At 56.4% G+C, this 13,642-nt stretch overlaps 1 protein-coding gene across 5 annotated transcripts in view; it reads left to right on the top strand.

The window, feature by feature from the left end:
* Sdk2 (sidekick cell adhesion molecule 2) overlaps positions 1-13,642 on the top strand; it is a 78,049-nt gene extending 64,407 nt beyond the window's left edge. For 2 of the 5 annotated variants that reach the window (XM_015503497.2, XM_048795748.1), the window contains 2 exons: positions 86-212; positions 9,424-13,642. In XM_015503497.2, coding sequence (XP_015358983.2) covers positions 86-212; positions 9,424-9,777 — 481 coding nt within the window. In that variant the 3' untranslated portion in view covers positions 9,778-13,642. The other 3 variants (XM_048795754.1, XM_048795757.1, XM_048795759.1) reach the window with 3 other exon arrangements.

The raw sequence follows: 13,642 nt of genomic DNA, 5'->3' as shown, positions 1-13,642 counted from the left end.
GCTCCTCAGGGCCTGGCTGCATCTCCCCGGCCTGGGAGGCTGTGCTGTGTGAGGCCATCTCTCAGCCCCTCCTTGTTTTCTCCAGGTCCCCTCCCCGGCCCAGCCCCGGCAGCCTCCACTACTCGGATGAGGATGTCACCAAGTACAATGACCTCATCCCAGCAGAGAGCAGCAGTCTGACAGAGAAGCCCTCGGAAATCTCCGACTCTCAGGTGAGAGGCCAGAGGGCTGAGTGCCCTGGACAGGGCAGGGGAGCAGCCCTCCCAGCGAGGGGCAGTGAAGGGAGAGGACTCTGCAGCACACACGGAGGCAGATGGCCCGTCACATGGGTTTCTTCCTTCCCTCCTTCCCTACCTGGGGCCAGAGAGACTAAGAAGGCCCAAGAACTCACCAGAAGTCATTTGTACGTCAGGTGCCACCCCCAGGTTCTGCTCATAGTTTGCCCCCAGGACTGACAGGCTCTAGATCGCATGAGATCCCCTAAGAGCGTGGTCCCCTAGACTTGCGGGGGTCACCCTCCACCAGCTTCTCAGCAGCAGAGGAGCATGCTGAAGGCAAGGGGCAGGAGAGGAGGAGCTCTACCCCTGGCCCTGCAGCCAGAGCCCTGGACAGCTGCTCAGCCCAGCTCCTTGAGGTCAAAGGAGATCCCAGGTCCAGGGTCCTAGGACAGGAAGCAGTTAGACCAATGAGACTTTGTGCTTTGGTCGGTGACTTTCTGCCTCTGAACTGGGGTGCTCTGGATGTGCTAGGTTACCTCTCTGAGCCTCAGTTTCCCCCGTAGAACAAGCAGGGGTGGTCATAGGCCATCTCATGGTACTCTGGGGGACTTCCCTGAGAGTCTGGCCCAGGACTGGCACACAGCAACTGTTCAATCAGTGCTGCCTTTTATGTTGGGGTAGGGGAACCCGAACTCTGGAAGACAGAGCTTAGAGCTGTCATTAGGTGGGCCAGGCAATGGAGACACTCAGCTAAGGGGGCTGAGGACATTCCAAGAGGAGCAAGAGGTGCCAGAGGGAGCAGGCTGACCTGTGGGGAGGTGCGACCACGCACTGCAACGGTGAACCACGCTGCTTTGCTCAGCTCCAGGGTTACGGCTGGGCTTGGCGGAGCTGGAAAGGCCCACCTACATCCACAGCTCACAGTTGGTGGGCAGAGACCCCAACTTAGCCTGGCTTTCCCTGGGACTTGGTGGGGGACAAAGCTGCTTGAAGCCTTGTGATTCAGCCTGTGGCAGCTTTTAACTTCGTGCGGCCACACCGACTAGGGGGACTCACGAGCACACACAGGCTGGGTCCTTCCCCTAACACACGACTTTTCTTTCTTTTCCCCAAAGATGCTGACCAGCATTAGATTCTAGACATCCAAGGTAGAACTGACAAAGATAAAGGGACTTTCTCTGACCATGGGGCAGTTGCATGGGACTCCTGTCAGTCCTGGGTGCAAGACAGGACCCTGTGGTTAGAAGCAGCCAGCAAGAGGGGCTTCCTGTGTTGCTTTGCTTGGTGGCTTTGACCTTCTGCAGAGCACATCACTACCCCACCCTTACTGCCTGGGTTCAACCTCAGGGACAAGCCCTCCAGGACAGGAGAGATTGCCTGCATATCTCAAGGCCTTTTTGTCACCGGCTCTGCATGAATCTGGAGGAATCTCCTGGGGACAGAGTAGTCCCATGGCCAGGAGACCATGCCAGGGCCTCCTAGCCTTAAAGAAAGACACCCTGTGCTCCAGACCAGCTGACCTCAGAAGTCCCCTCAGGGTGGACCCAGAGTGCCCAGAACCCTCCCTCTGCTAAGCCCTTGGTCTGATTTGCTTAAAGAAGCCCATCACTTGAGCACTGTTCCCATAGCAACTGGGAACCAGTCACTCCCCTGGAGCACTGCCCTGGGAGAGGGGGCTCCCCAGGCTCCAGAAGGCAGTTGTCACAGCAGAATGCCCACACTCCTTTTGGGGTTGGTCAATCCAGCCCAGGCTCTGGGTGCCTGCCTGGGGAGGTGGAGATAGCTCGGGTTTGTGTTGGGGCTCAGCCATGTTGTCTTGGGTCCGTTGGCTCTGAGGCCTTGTTCCAGAAAAGCAGCCATCCGGATCACCGCGTAGTCCCTGTATGTGGTGTCCACAGGGGCTGGGACCTGTGCACTCCATAAACAGTCATTTAATTAAAACAGCTAAAGATCAGCCAGGCCTAGTGGCCCACACCTGTAACCCCAACCACTCGGAGACCGAGGCAAAAGGGTCACAAGTTGGAGGCCAGCCTCAGCAACTTAGCAAGATACTGTCTCAAAATGAAAAATAAAAAGGGCTCGGTGTGTGGTTCCATAATAGAGGCCTCCCAGGTTCAACCCCAGGTACCACCAAAAAAAAAAAAATAAAAAATTTTAAAAATGAAATCAAAGGACACTTAGGAAACTAATCAACCAAAGCAGACTCAAGGCCAAGTACAGGTTCCCAGGACACCACAACAAAGACTCGTGGTTTAAAGTTATCATTTCTTTTTCACCAACTCCTGCCTCACACATCAGAAGTCACACTGGTGACCCCATCCCCCCCATGTCCCTCGTGTTTCACCATATGATAGTGACAACCCTCTGAAGCATTGGTGTCATCTTTTTGTACACAGGAGGATCGGAGGTGGAGTGGGGTAGCTTAGGTCCAAGAGCCAGAGGTGCAAGCCCCAGATGCCAGCTCCTGGCTGCAGAGCCCAGGTCCTGGTTCAGCCCTGTCTCCAGGACCCACCCACAGGCCAGTGCAGACCTTTCTGGAAAAGTCTTCAGAACCCGTCAATGACACACTTAAGGAGAGGGAGCATTCCTGCCACTTCGCTAACTTGATACATTTGACAAATAACCATAGATTAAAAAAAAAAAATTCAAGCCTGTCCTTGAAGAACAAAGATACTCAGAGGAGGGGGCTCTAGGCATTGAAGTGTTCCCCAAAAGACCCCCTTGCAGCTGTGGCCACAGAGGGCTGCTGTGGCCACATGCATGGAAAGGTGGCTCCCGGTGGCTGAGCCTGGTGTAGGAGAGCACTCTGTCCCGTATCAACTCCGTGACCAGGAGGGTCCTCGGCAGCCCTTCACCCTCACGAGGTGGAAGCATGGTGCAGCCACAGGGCTACTGGGAGAGGGCAGTGGAGCTGTGGGGGCCCGGCTCACCAGTGGTCCTGGGAAGGACGTCCAGGATGCTCCCTGGGAAGGTGTCAGTCACACACACACACACACCCGGCAGACAGCTCCTAGATTCTGCAACTACAGGCAAGACAGGACCCTGACGCAGCTAGAAAATGTTCCTCTGTGCTCACAACCAGTGAGCGCAGGTGCCCCTGTCTTCTGGGTCCTTGCGAATGCTAGGCAAGGGCTCTACTCTCACACACACACACACACACACACACACACACACACACACACGTCTCCAGGCTTGCTCCTGGAGCTCACTCATAGGACATGGAGGTGATTGAGACCAAGGAGCTCCCCGTGGTCCTGGGAGACAGAGATACTTGGAGACAAAGCAGCTGGCCCCCTCCAGTACCCTCCGTCCACACATAAGTAAGCCCACTCTGTTCCAAGGCGGTGTCTAGAGTGTGGCACCCCCACCATAGTGAAGTCGTTCTGGGAAGATGGTGGAGCTGATGCCAGTCTCCGTTCGTGTCTTGCCACATGTCCCCCAAGACCATCAGCAGCTTCCTCCAAAGTTTCAGTGGCTCCAGAGAATCACCGCCTACGTTTTTGAAGTCTCCCTCCAAGTGAGCTGGGCATATGCCACCTGGTTCATATTCTAAGTCAGACCACCCAAATCTCACTCTCCCAAACTGGAGGCAATCTGTGCAGCCGCTTTCCTGTGATATGGTAATAAACAAAAAGTCAATTTGACTTATAAACAAGCCCACGTGATTCCCTGAGAGAGAAGCCACAATGGGGCCATGTGCGGAGGGACAGAGGGGAGGGGCCAGCTCTCCCCCAGCAGTGAAAGTGGGGAGCCCAGAGCTGTGCTCGGAGCGGTGCAGAAGGGGCTCCAGGCAGAGGGAGGCACACCCAAAGATGAGACTTAAAGAGCCTGTGGCTCATTTGACGGAACTTCTAAAAATGCACTTATGGCCGCCTTCCAACTCCGTTTTCAAAATAACAGCCCAAGTTTGGTAGGAAAAAAAAAAAAAATCTTTAGCACAGAAATTAATCTCAATGGGGGAAAAAAGGCCAAACCCATGGCATCCGCCTTCTAATCTCGATACTCAGTTCTGGGCAGTGTCATGGGTGGCCCCTCATTATAATGGCATTAAGCTTCTCTGAAAGAAGTAAGAAGAGCCGGGGGCGTGGTGGCCCGCGCCTGTGATCCCAACGGCTCGGCTCGGGAGGCTGAGGCAGGAGGACTACAAGTTCAAAGCCAGCCTCAGGAACTTAGCAAGACCCTATACCTCAATAAAATATAAAAAGGGTTGAGGGTGGGCTGGGGCCATGGCTCAGTGGCATGTGTGAGGCACTGGGTTCGATTCTCAGCACCACATAAAAATAAACAAAATAAAGGTCCATCAACAACTAAAAAAAATTAAAAAAAAAAAAAAAAGATTGGGGTGTGTTTCAGTGGTTAAGTGCCCCTGGGTTCAGTGCCCAATACCAAAAAAAAGTACGAAGAAGACATTCAGGACAAATCGTGTTGGGGATACTATTTATGGAGCCCACGGAGCCCGTGGTCCTTAGGAGCCAGGATGGCTGGAGGTTGCTGGGGAGGTGACATTACTTGGTCCTCAGGGCCCCTGGGAGCCACTGAGGGGGTTTTGGCTGTTTCTAGATTGAGATGAGGAGGAGGCTGGTGGGGGGGGCCTCCAGTGCATCTTCCCAGTACACCTGCGTGCGCCCCGCATACCTGGGTTGGCCCGGGGAGGAGCAGGCACTGGCTCTGCCCTCTTGGGGCTCTTCCACTCACTCACTCTGCGGTGCATTTCGTCAAGAGCTGTTTGCTCGCACCACGGGACAGCCCCAGACACGGCTTGCTGGTGGCAGCTCCAGAGGGGGCAGGACAGACCCTCCATTATTGCACGCTGTGATCTACGAGGGGAGACCGCGTGTGTGCCAAGAATCCTGTTTCATTCTCGTTAAGATGTCGCGGAACCACAGTGAGTAGCTGCAGGAAGAAAGTGGCATGAGCATCTCTGTTCCGTAGCGTCGGGCATGGGCAGTGCAGGGGGCAGTCCTGAGGAAAAGGCTGCTGGGTCCGCGCAGAGGCCCTGGGAGGGCCGCCTTGAGGGGGTGGTATTCATTTGGCATGAACAGGACTGGGTCGGACATGAGGAAGCAGGGTTTGCCTCAGGGGTGGTCCTGCCTGCCCAGCAGCGCCTGCACCCTGCTGAGCGTCTCTGGTCTCTTCCATGTTGCCTCTTGTCCATGAGGTTGGGCCACCACTCCACAGGCTGGGCCCTGTCTCCTGCTTCTCCTTAACCCCAGCCCACCCAGGCCCTGGCAGCCAGGTTGGAGGAGAAGCACCCCAGAGAGAGTCCAGGGAAAGGGGAGGGAGGCAAAACCACACATGGGCACCTGCTGAGTGCCGAGCTCCGAGCTCCGTGCTCTTGACGGTTCTTGGTTAACATCTAAGCACCCCACTTTGTTCCCACAACAGGAACAAAGGCTCAGAGGAGTCCACAGCATGCTCTGGTCTCAGAGCTCAGAAGGGCAGGTGGCTGGGCCTCAAATGAGATCCAGCTGGCTCTGAGGGCTGTGTCCACTGCAGCCTGGCCTCACCCAGCTGCCCAGCACAGGGGGCATTGAAGAGATTTTCTTTCAGTCACCCCAACCCTACCTCAGTGACCTCCCTTGAGACCCCTGACCCCAGGCATCTCTGCCAGCTGAGGGGTGGGCAGGCATTGGCCATTAATTACTACCTGTAAGGGCACAGGTAGCATGTATGACATTGTATCTGCGCTGGCATTTTTCATGGGATATTCTTGGGAGAATTGTAGCATCCAGAGTCCAGAACTCTGAGGGGACGTCCAATGAAGTCCTTCAAAAAGACCTAGGAGATGGGACGGCAGCCCTACCTGGCTCTAATTTCCAACAGGCTGCAGCCCTGCAGGAAGTGGGCCCGCTGGCTCAGGGGTTAGAGTACCCAAGGGACAGGGCTGGGCAGGGCAGAAAGCCCCTGGGACCACAGGTACGGAGCAGGCTTCCCCGAGAGGCCACACGTTCTTCCCAGACATGTGGGGTGCAAGCCTATCGACCCCTGCCCGGCCCCTCCACCCTGTCTCTGAGCCCGGGTGGCTCCTCACTCCCACGCTGCTGAGTCTGGTTCGGGAGATGAACAAGAAAGCAGAGGAGCTTGGCTTTGTCCCCTCCGTTATGCTTTGGTCTTTTCTCTGGGGTCCCACCGCCTTCGCCCCCTCCCCACTCCCATGGCCAGGCCTGGGTCCGTGCTCCCAGGCCAGTCACTGCTGCTCAGAGGCCAGGAGCTGAGGCAGTGGCTGGTGGCCTGGCTAGGACGGCCCCTGAAAGGCCCCTTTGTTCTGGGCCCTTCCTGGGAAGCCGCATTCAATTACCGCAGAGGCCCTGAGAGCCAAAAGCTGCAATAGGAGCCCGTCCCCGGCTCTCTTTCTTCTCACCCCACCCCCACCCCGAAAAGAAACAGATGTTCTGGGCGATGGAGGCGGGACGGCCATTGCTGATGCAAAGACCCTGCTCCTTGGCCCTGGAGAGCTGGGGGAGGGGGAGGGCCAGACTCTCCCAGGCTCTGGCTTTCCCAGCCCTGGCAGGGATCCTGCTCTGCCCAGGGCCGAGCACCCAGGAGGTGCTGAAGAGAGAGCAGCCCCTGGGATGGTGATGATCTGCAAGAATGAGATCTGGGCCTCCAGGACGGGCAGAGAGACCCCATCCTGCCCCCAGACCAGACACCAGACATGCTCCACTTTGCAGAGGAGGTTGGGGGCAGAATCTGAACCTTGTCCTACTTCCCAGTGGCCTGAGCAGTAAACAGCTTCCCTATTCCCTTTGGACCCCTGGGGCGGGGTGTTCAAGGCCCCTCACTGCAGGTCTGCCCCGCCCCTCAGCACCACTCACTCTCTCCCAGCCCCCTCTCCTCTGTCACCTCATTCCACCTGTGGACCGTGGGGGTCCCCCCACTTTACAGGACACTGAGGCTGACGGAGCCAGAGCCGTGGGCCACACCTCCCCATTGGCAAGGGCCAGAGCAGACTTGACTATGTCACTGTCACCTCACCGCAGAGACTCTTGGCTCCGGAGCAGCCCAAGTGACCTGGGTCTGCTCTCCAAGGCTGGGACCTAGGCTGGCTAAAATCCTAGAACCTCTAGAAATGCTGCCCACTGTGAGACCGGACCTGGGAGGGAGCCTGTGGGGCGGGCTGCCCTCGTCCCCCTTTCCTCTAGCCCCTCACGGCTCCTCCAGAAGGGACCCCCAGCCTCAGGTGCCCACCCTCAGCATATGGAGTTCTCCTGCCCGTGTGTCCCTTTTGTTCCCCAGACAGCAGCTGGGCAATGGGCAAAAAAAAAAAAGAAAAAATGGAGGGGGGCTTGCATTGTGCCTTGGGGGCAGGGCTCTCTGTTGTCTTGGGCAGTGGGGAGTGTCTGCTGGGGCTGGTAAGGGGATGGCAGGGGCTCAGAGGGGTGAGGAGAGGGGCCAGAGAACACGACTTAGCAGATGGGCTGGGAGGCCTCAGCCCCACTGGGGGAGGGAGGGTCCTTCCCTCCCGGGGCCTCCAGGCAGGAGTGGAGGAGTGCAGAGCCTGCTGGGCTGGGGAAAACCTGGCAGGCCAGTGTGGCAGCCCAGCTAGACGTGGCCTCCAGCCACGCCCTTTCTGCCCTGGGTCCTCCTCAGTCCTCAAACAGATCTGTGCTCTGGTAGCTTGGGCGCAGAGGTGTGCAAACCAATGAGAGGAGCGAGTCGGCAGGCATGGAGAGGGCCTGCTTCAGTGTCCCCAGAGGGCCCAAGTTGGAACACTGTGCATTTCATTTCCCACGGCGGGGACCCTCGGGAAAAGGTCCAGCTGCAGAACTCCGTGCACCGTCCCAAACGCATTTGCCTGGGGCTAACTGGGTTTTCTTGCTAACTGCACCCAGGCTGCCATCAGTGGGCAGGGGGTGAGGAAGCGGGTAGCTTTCATTGGGAGTGCGCCCTTCACTAACATCAGGCTCCTCTCTCCCAAAGAGTTCCCATCTGTTGTCTTTTTAGTTCTCAAAACATTGCTGGGAGGGGGTGGGGGAAGGGTGCGCCATATTTTTAGTTCCGTGAGTCAGATTTTACTTTACACCCCAGATTGACTCTTGTCTCCATCCCCAGGAGAAGGATGAGGCCTGTACCTAGAGCAGCAGAGTACCCAAAGGCATTTAAGAACAACTTGATATTTTACATTTCCAAAGGGGGGTGGGCCCCGCAGTTGTCACCGCATGAAAATCCAGAACCTTTGTTGATATTTTCCTGTGCTTATTTTGTAATGAAGTGTCATTTTTATTTTGGAACTGGGTAGGCACTTACATTGTTCACTAGCAGCCTCCAAAGATTTCATCTGGCTCTTGTTGTTCCCCTGAATCAGTTTGAACCCAGATTACTACACATGGGTGAACCTCAAAAACCTCGCCCTAAGTCGAGAAGTCAGACATGGAAAGTTGCATGTTATATAATTCCGTTAATAGGAAATGTCCAGAATAGGTAAATCCCTGAAGACAGAAAACAGATTTGTGGTTGCAGAGGGAGGGGTGGGAGGGGGAGAGACTGGGTTTTACTTTGGGGTGATGGAAGCATTCTGAGCTAGTACAAGGGAGGGTCTACAACATAGAGAGCAAACCTGAACACCCTGAGTTGCACACTGAAAAGAATGTAGCTTTATGTTAATGTGAGTTGCACCTGGATTGGAAAAAAAGATGGGAACTCTGGTATCCCTCCTCCTTACCCCTCAGTTTTGCTTCTGTGGTTCCAGTTGCTGGTGGTTAACTGTGAGCCCAGAGTATGAAGTGGAAAATTCCAGAGATAAACAGAGAGATCACATTCACATAACCTTTCTTACAGCATGTTGTTCTAATTGTTCCATTTGATGGCCGTAGTTCTTCATCTGGACCGTGCCCGATGTATAAGTTAAGCTTTACCGTGGATGTGGATGTAGGGAAACATATAGCATCCATGGGGCTCGGGACCATCTCAGGTTCCAGGCATCCACTGAGGGTTTGGAACATGGCTGTAGATAACAGAGGACAACTGTGTCCACCAGCCCTGAGCCAACACTATGGTGCAGATTTTCTGTCCAGTCTCTGCTCTGAAGAAGCAGGAAGAGGGCATCCGGGTGCAGTGCCCACTTGGCAGTGAGGGCACCTCCCCCCTTTAAGGCTGGAAAGGGGCGGCATAGACGTTGGTGCCTCAGGACCCTGTGCCCTCCAGCCCTGGTCGTGCTGAATTGACCCCACAAGGCCACTGATGTCCCAATCCTCTGTCTTTGCAGGGAAGTGACAGCGAGTACGAGGTCGACCCCAACCCCCAGAAGGCCCACTCCTTCGTCAACCACTACATCAGCGACCCCACGTACTACAACTCCTGGAGGCGCCAGCAGAAGGGCATCTCGCGGGCCCAGGCGTACAGCTACACCGAGAGTGACTCCGGTGAGCCGGACCACGCCACCGTCACCAATAGCAACAGCGCCCAGCAGGGCAGCCTCTTCCGGCCCAAGGCCAGCCGGACTCCAACGCCCCAAAACCCACCAAACCCCCCAAGTCAACAGAGCACCCTCTACCGTCCCCCCAGCAGCCTCGCCCCTGGCTCCCGGGCACCTATAGCGGGATTCTCATCATTTGTTTGACGTCGGAAGAGGAAAAAGAAAGAAAAATGATACCAAACTCCTCCTTCACGCTTCCCAAACCACCTGCCAGAAAACAGAACACCGAGAGACCCAGTCAACTCTTCACCTCCCGAGCTTATTTTTTCCAGGGATTGCGGGGCCAGCGAAGCCGGTGCTGAGAAGTAGGGAGAAGGAAATCACAAGAGGACGTGGCCAGTCCGCTGTGAGCGTGGAGACGGTGGGGTTCACTGCTCTGAGGATCTGCACGGCTGGGGACTCGGCTGTCTCACTGAGGCAGTGGGCAGAGGGGGTCGTGCCCCTGGAGAGAGGGAGAGAGGGCAAGGGACCCCAGGCTGAACAGCAGGCGAGGCCGCAGGATGGAGAAGCCTCTCGACGTGTGGCCAGCTGCCCCCTTCTGACACGGGCTGGTTCCTGGGCCCTCCGCCGCGCTCCTCTGCAGAAAGGACAGGTATCCCAGGCCAGAGCCTGTCTCTCCCTCTGCACCTTGCCTGGCCGGATGTCATGGCCTGGCCACCCCCGCCCTGCCACCCACCTCCACTGCTCCCCTCCCTGCTCAGCCTGTCCACCACACATCTGGTTTATTTAGAAAAAGGAAAAGAAACTAACGGTGAGAATCTGCTTAGCGACTTTCTTGTACCTACATATATATATTTTATTTTTTTATTGTGAATACAAGGAAGAGGGCCTGTGGGCTGGGGAGAGTTCCCGTATAACGAAACCCTGCCTCCCTTTACCTGATTCCCTTTCCTGAGCACAGACAAGGCTCCACCTGGGGAGCAGAGGTATAAGGCGGCTGCTGGGGTCCCCCGGGGAAAATTAAGTGCTACACGTTGCAGAAGTCAGATAGGTTGAGGGGTCAGGCAGGGTGAGGATCACTGCCTGGACAGACATACCACTCTCCCCTGAGCGGACATCTTCCTCCCGGCCGCACGCATGTGCGTGTACCTGAGTGCACACGTGTCCTGTTCACATGTGCAAGGAAAGGCTCCAGGATCCTTCCCCAGAGAATCCCCTGGGCCCTCCTGGCCCCGCAGCATCGATCACTTTCAGATCTGTGTCCCTCTGTCTCTGCTGTCGCCTGCTAAGCACAGCACTCAGGGCCCAGAGGCCTGCCCAGGCCCTGAGCCAGAGGCCCGAGCCGCCACCATATGCTCAGTCTGCCCAGCACCTGGTTTACAGAGCCGAAGGATGCCCCAACCCCGAGTGACGTCTTCCTGGCTGGGCTCAGCCTGGCCAGAGCTGGGAGCACGGAGGGGCTGGTCAGGAAGCCCAGTCTAAACTGGACACAGCATCTGAGATGCATGGTGAGCCCAGCCAGCAGGGCAGGCCAGATGGGACCAAGGGACAAGAATAGCTGGCGGGAGGAGAGGCTTTCACACACATGATCTGCTCCAAGGAATGTTCTTTAAAAAGCCACTTCTGGTGGCCTCACCTTGCCATCAGTCTGAGCCTTCTACCGCAGCAGTTTAAGGAGGAGCCTTTCCAGCAGATTCCCTGGGTTATCTGTGTCCCCTAGGTGACCGCAAGCAGCCCTGTGAAGTCTGCCGAAGACTAGCTCGTCACTGTGGGTGGACGGCTGCCTCTCAGAGGAACTAGCCCCGCCTGGGCATGTCCCATTCGGCCCGGGGCCCCTTAGTGGAGTGCTCGACCCACACTGCCTGCCCTGCTGGAGAGGGGGCCATACCCTGTTTTGGTGGGGGAGGAGAAGAGGAAGGGGAGGCCTTAGGCGGGGATTGAGAAATGAGTCGAGGGGAGAGAGCCCAGACCCCTCTCCACCGGCCCCAAGTTAGCTGCTGTGCTAATGGCAACCGGGAAGGGAAGTCAGGGTCAAGAGCTCAGAAGGGAAGAGCCTGCCCAGGCTGCGTGGGCTCCTTGGCCCCTAAGGAATGTGAGTGGGGCGGTGTGGGAGGCTGACCCCAGGTGCAGACAGGGGCTTCTCTGTGCGGGGGCCTTGGGAAGGGCTGCTCAGCTCCTCTAGGGAGTCAGGTGCTCAAGGCCCCCAGGCCTTGTCTGGAGGCTGCCCTGGAGTCAGAGGGACCCGTGGCCCCTGCAGCATCTGCCCCCCAGCAGTGCATCTTCAGACGCTGCACGTGATCATGCCACTGCCCTTTCTGCCTCCGCCTCCTCCTCCTCCTCCTCTTCCTCTTCTTCTTCTTTAACAATTTCGTCCTTTTCCCTTTCTCTGGAGCATTTAACCATTTAAAGAAATTCCCAGTTTGCATTTGGGAATTATTTTAGCCCAACCCAGTGAGGGAGCTCTAGGGAGGAGGCAGGGCTGAGAGATTTTATCCTGTGTATGATCCGCACATGAGGCTGATCGTCCTTTGCCTTTAATGAATCACCTAATGCACTAAAATCTCCCCTGCTCCCTGCACACTCTGCTGCCACCCACGTGCCCGTGCAGGACGTGCCCATGCACACCCATGCTTACCCACTCGCACACCACACTGATGTGCACAGGACACACCCACTTCCGCAAAGGGGCTCTGGCAACTCCCTCTGATGGCCGAGGCCGTCTCCCCCGTGAGGCGCACATGGCCTGGGTGACTTGTGCTGGGGATGTGACTGGGATCTGTTGCCCAAGAGGGTGAGGACACTGTGAGTCACAGCCACTAGGAGAGTCCAGGAAGTCAGGCTGGGCCCACGGTGGACATCCCCCTTCGTCAACGCCCACCCATCAGGAGTGGTGTCTCCACTGCCCCAGCCACATCTGGAAGCCCAGGTGGGTCTCCAGCTGTGGAACTCAGATTCGTCTTACAGAGACGTCTCTCTGCTCTCGTTTACATATCTACTGGGCCGGTGGAACGTGGAGGCTCCTGGCACCTCCTCCCAGACACCTGGCCACGTCGGAAGGGTGTGGTGGGCACTGCCCAGGGGTAACGGGGAGCCTTCCGGGCTTCGACTTCCTGAGCCAGTGATGCCAGGACCCTACCTGTGCAACTCTGCTGGCCGCAGGTTCACACCTGGACACACCTGGTCCCTTTGGTGTTGCCTTGCTGTGCCCCAAGGGACTCCGGTGTTGTCCCCAGGAGCCCAAGTATGGCTCGCCAGGCTGACCTCTCCCCCTCCTGGCTGTGCCTCTTGCATTTGTGTGAGCTGTGCACCCAGACTGCCAAGAAGAACCAAATAGAAGCCCTGGATTCCAGAAGCACCTTCCTTCTAGGGCTCCAAGAAGTTTGTAAACCCAGGCTGCCCCCCTCACCCCTGCCCCCTCCCGAAATCTAACACTGCCGTGAGGCGGAGGTATGAGGACACAGAGGTGCTGCCTCGTCCATGCGCGCTTCTAGAGGCCTTCTGTTGCTGCCCGCGCCTCCTGGGCAGAACCCCTAAGGTGCCAGTACCTAACGATTGGACACTCTGGGCAGGGGCTCCCCTCACCGTCCCAGAGAACACAGTGAAAGTACCCACACTGGCGGAGGGGCCAGCGGGCAGGAGGGGAGCAGGGGACCCTCTGAGCAGCCGCCACCAGCTCCCGAGTGCCTCTGTATGGTCCTGTCCAGGGACACCACCCTGACCGCCACCCTGAGCACAGGTGCCCCCCTTAGGACCACCCCCTCTTCTCTGTTTCCATAAAAATAACCAAAAGCATTTAAATGTGTTACCTTTCTTCACCCATGTAGACTCCAAAAACGAAATCAATACAGATCTTTATTTTTTGATTTAAAAGATATAAAAGAAAAATTATGGGAGAGAATTCATTATGGCAGGTGTCTATCTGTAAGAAGAATATATATGTATATGTCACATAGCTTGTTAGCAGGTTTATTTTTTAAATGAAAGGTTAAATTGATTTGAAATATATACCACGAGAAGTCCCATGTCCTGTCAAACTGTCAGTATTTTATAAATAAACTTTTGTTTTGGA

The sequence above is a fragment of the Marmota marmota genome, unplaced genomic scaffold, assembly GCF_001458135.2.
Source record: "Marmota marmota marmota unplaced genomic scaffold, marMar, whole genome shotgun sequence".
NCBI classification, from domain to species: domain Eukaryota; kingdom Metazoa; phylum Chordata; class Mammalia; order Rodentia; family Sciuridae; genus Marmota; species Marmota marmota.
This window is presented reverse-complemented; position numbering and strand designations above follow the sequence as displayed.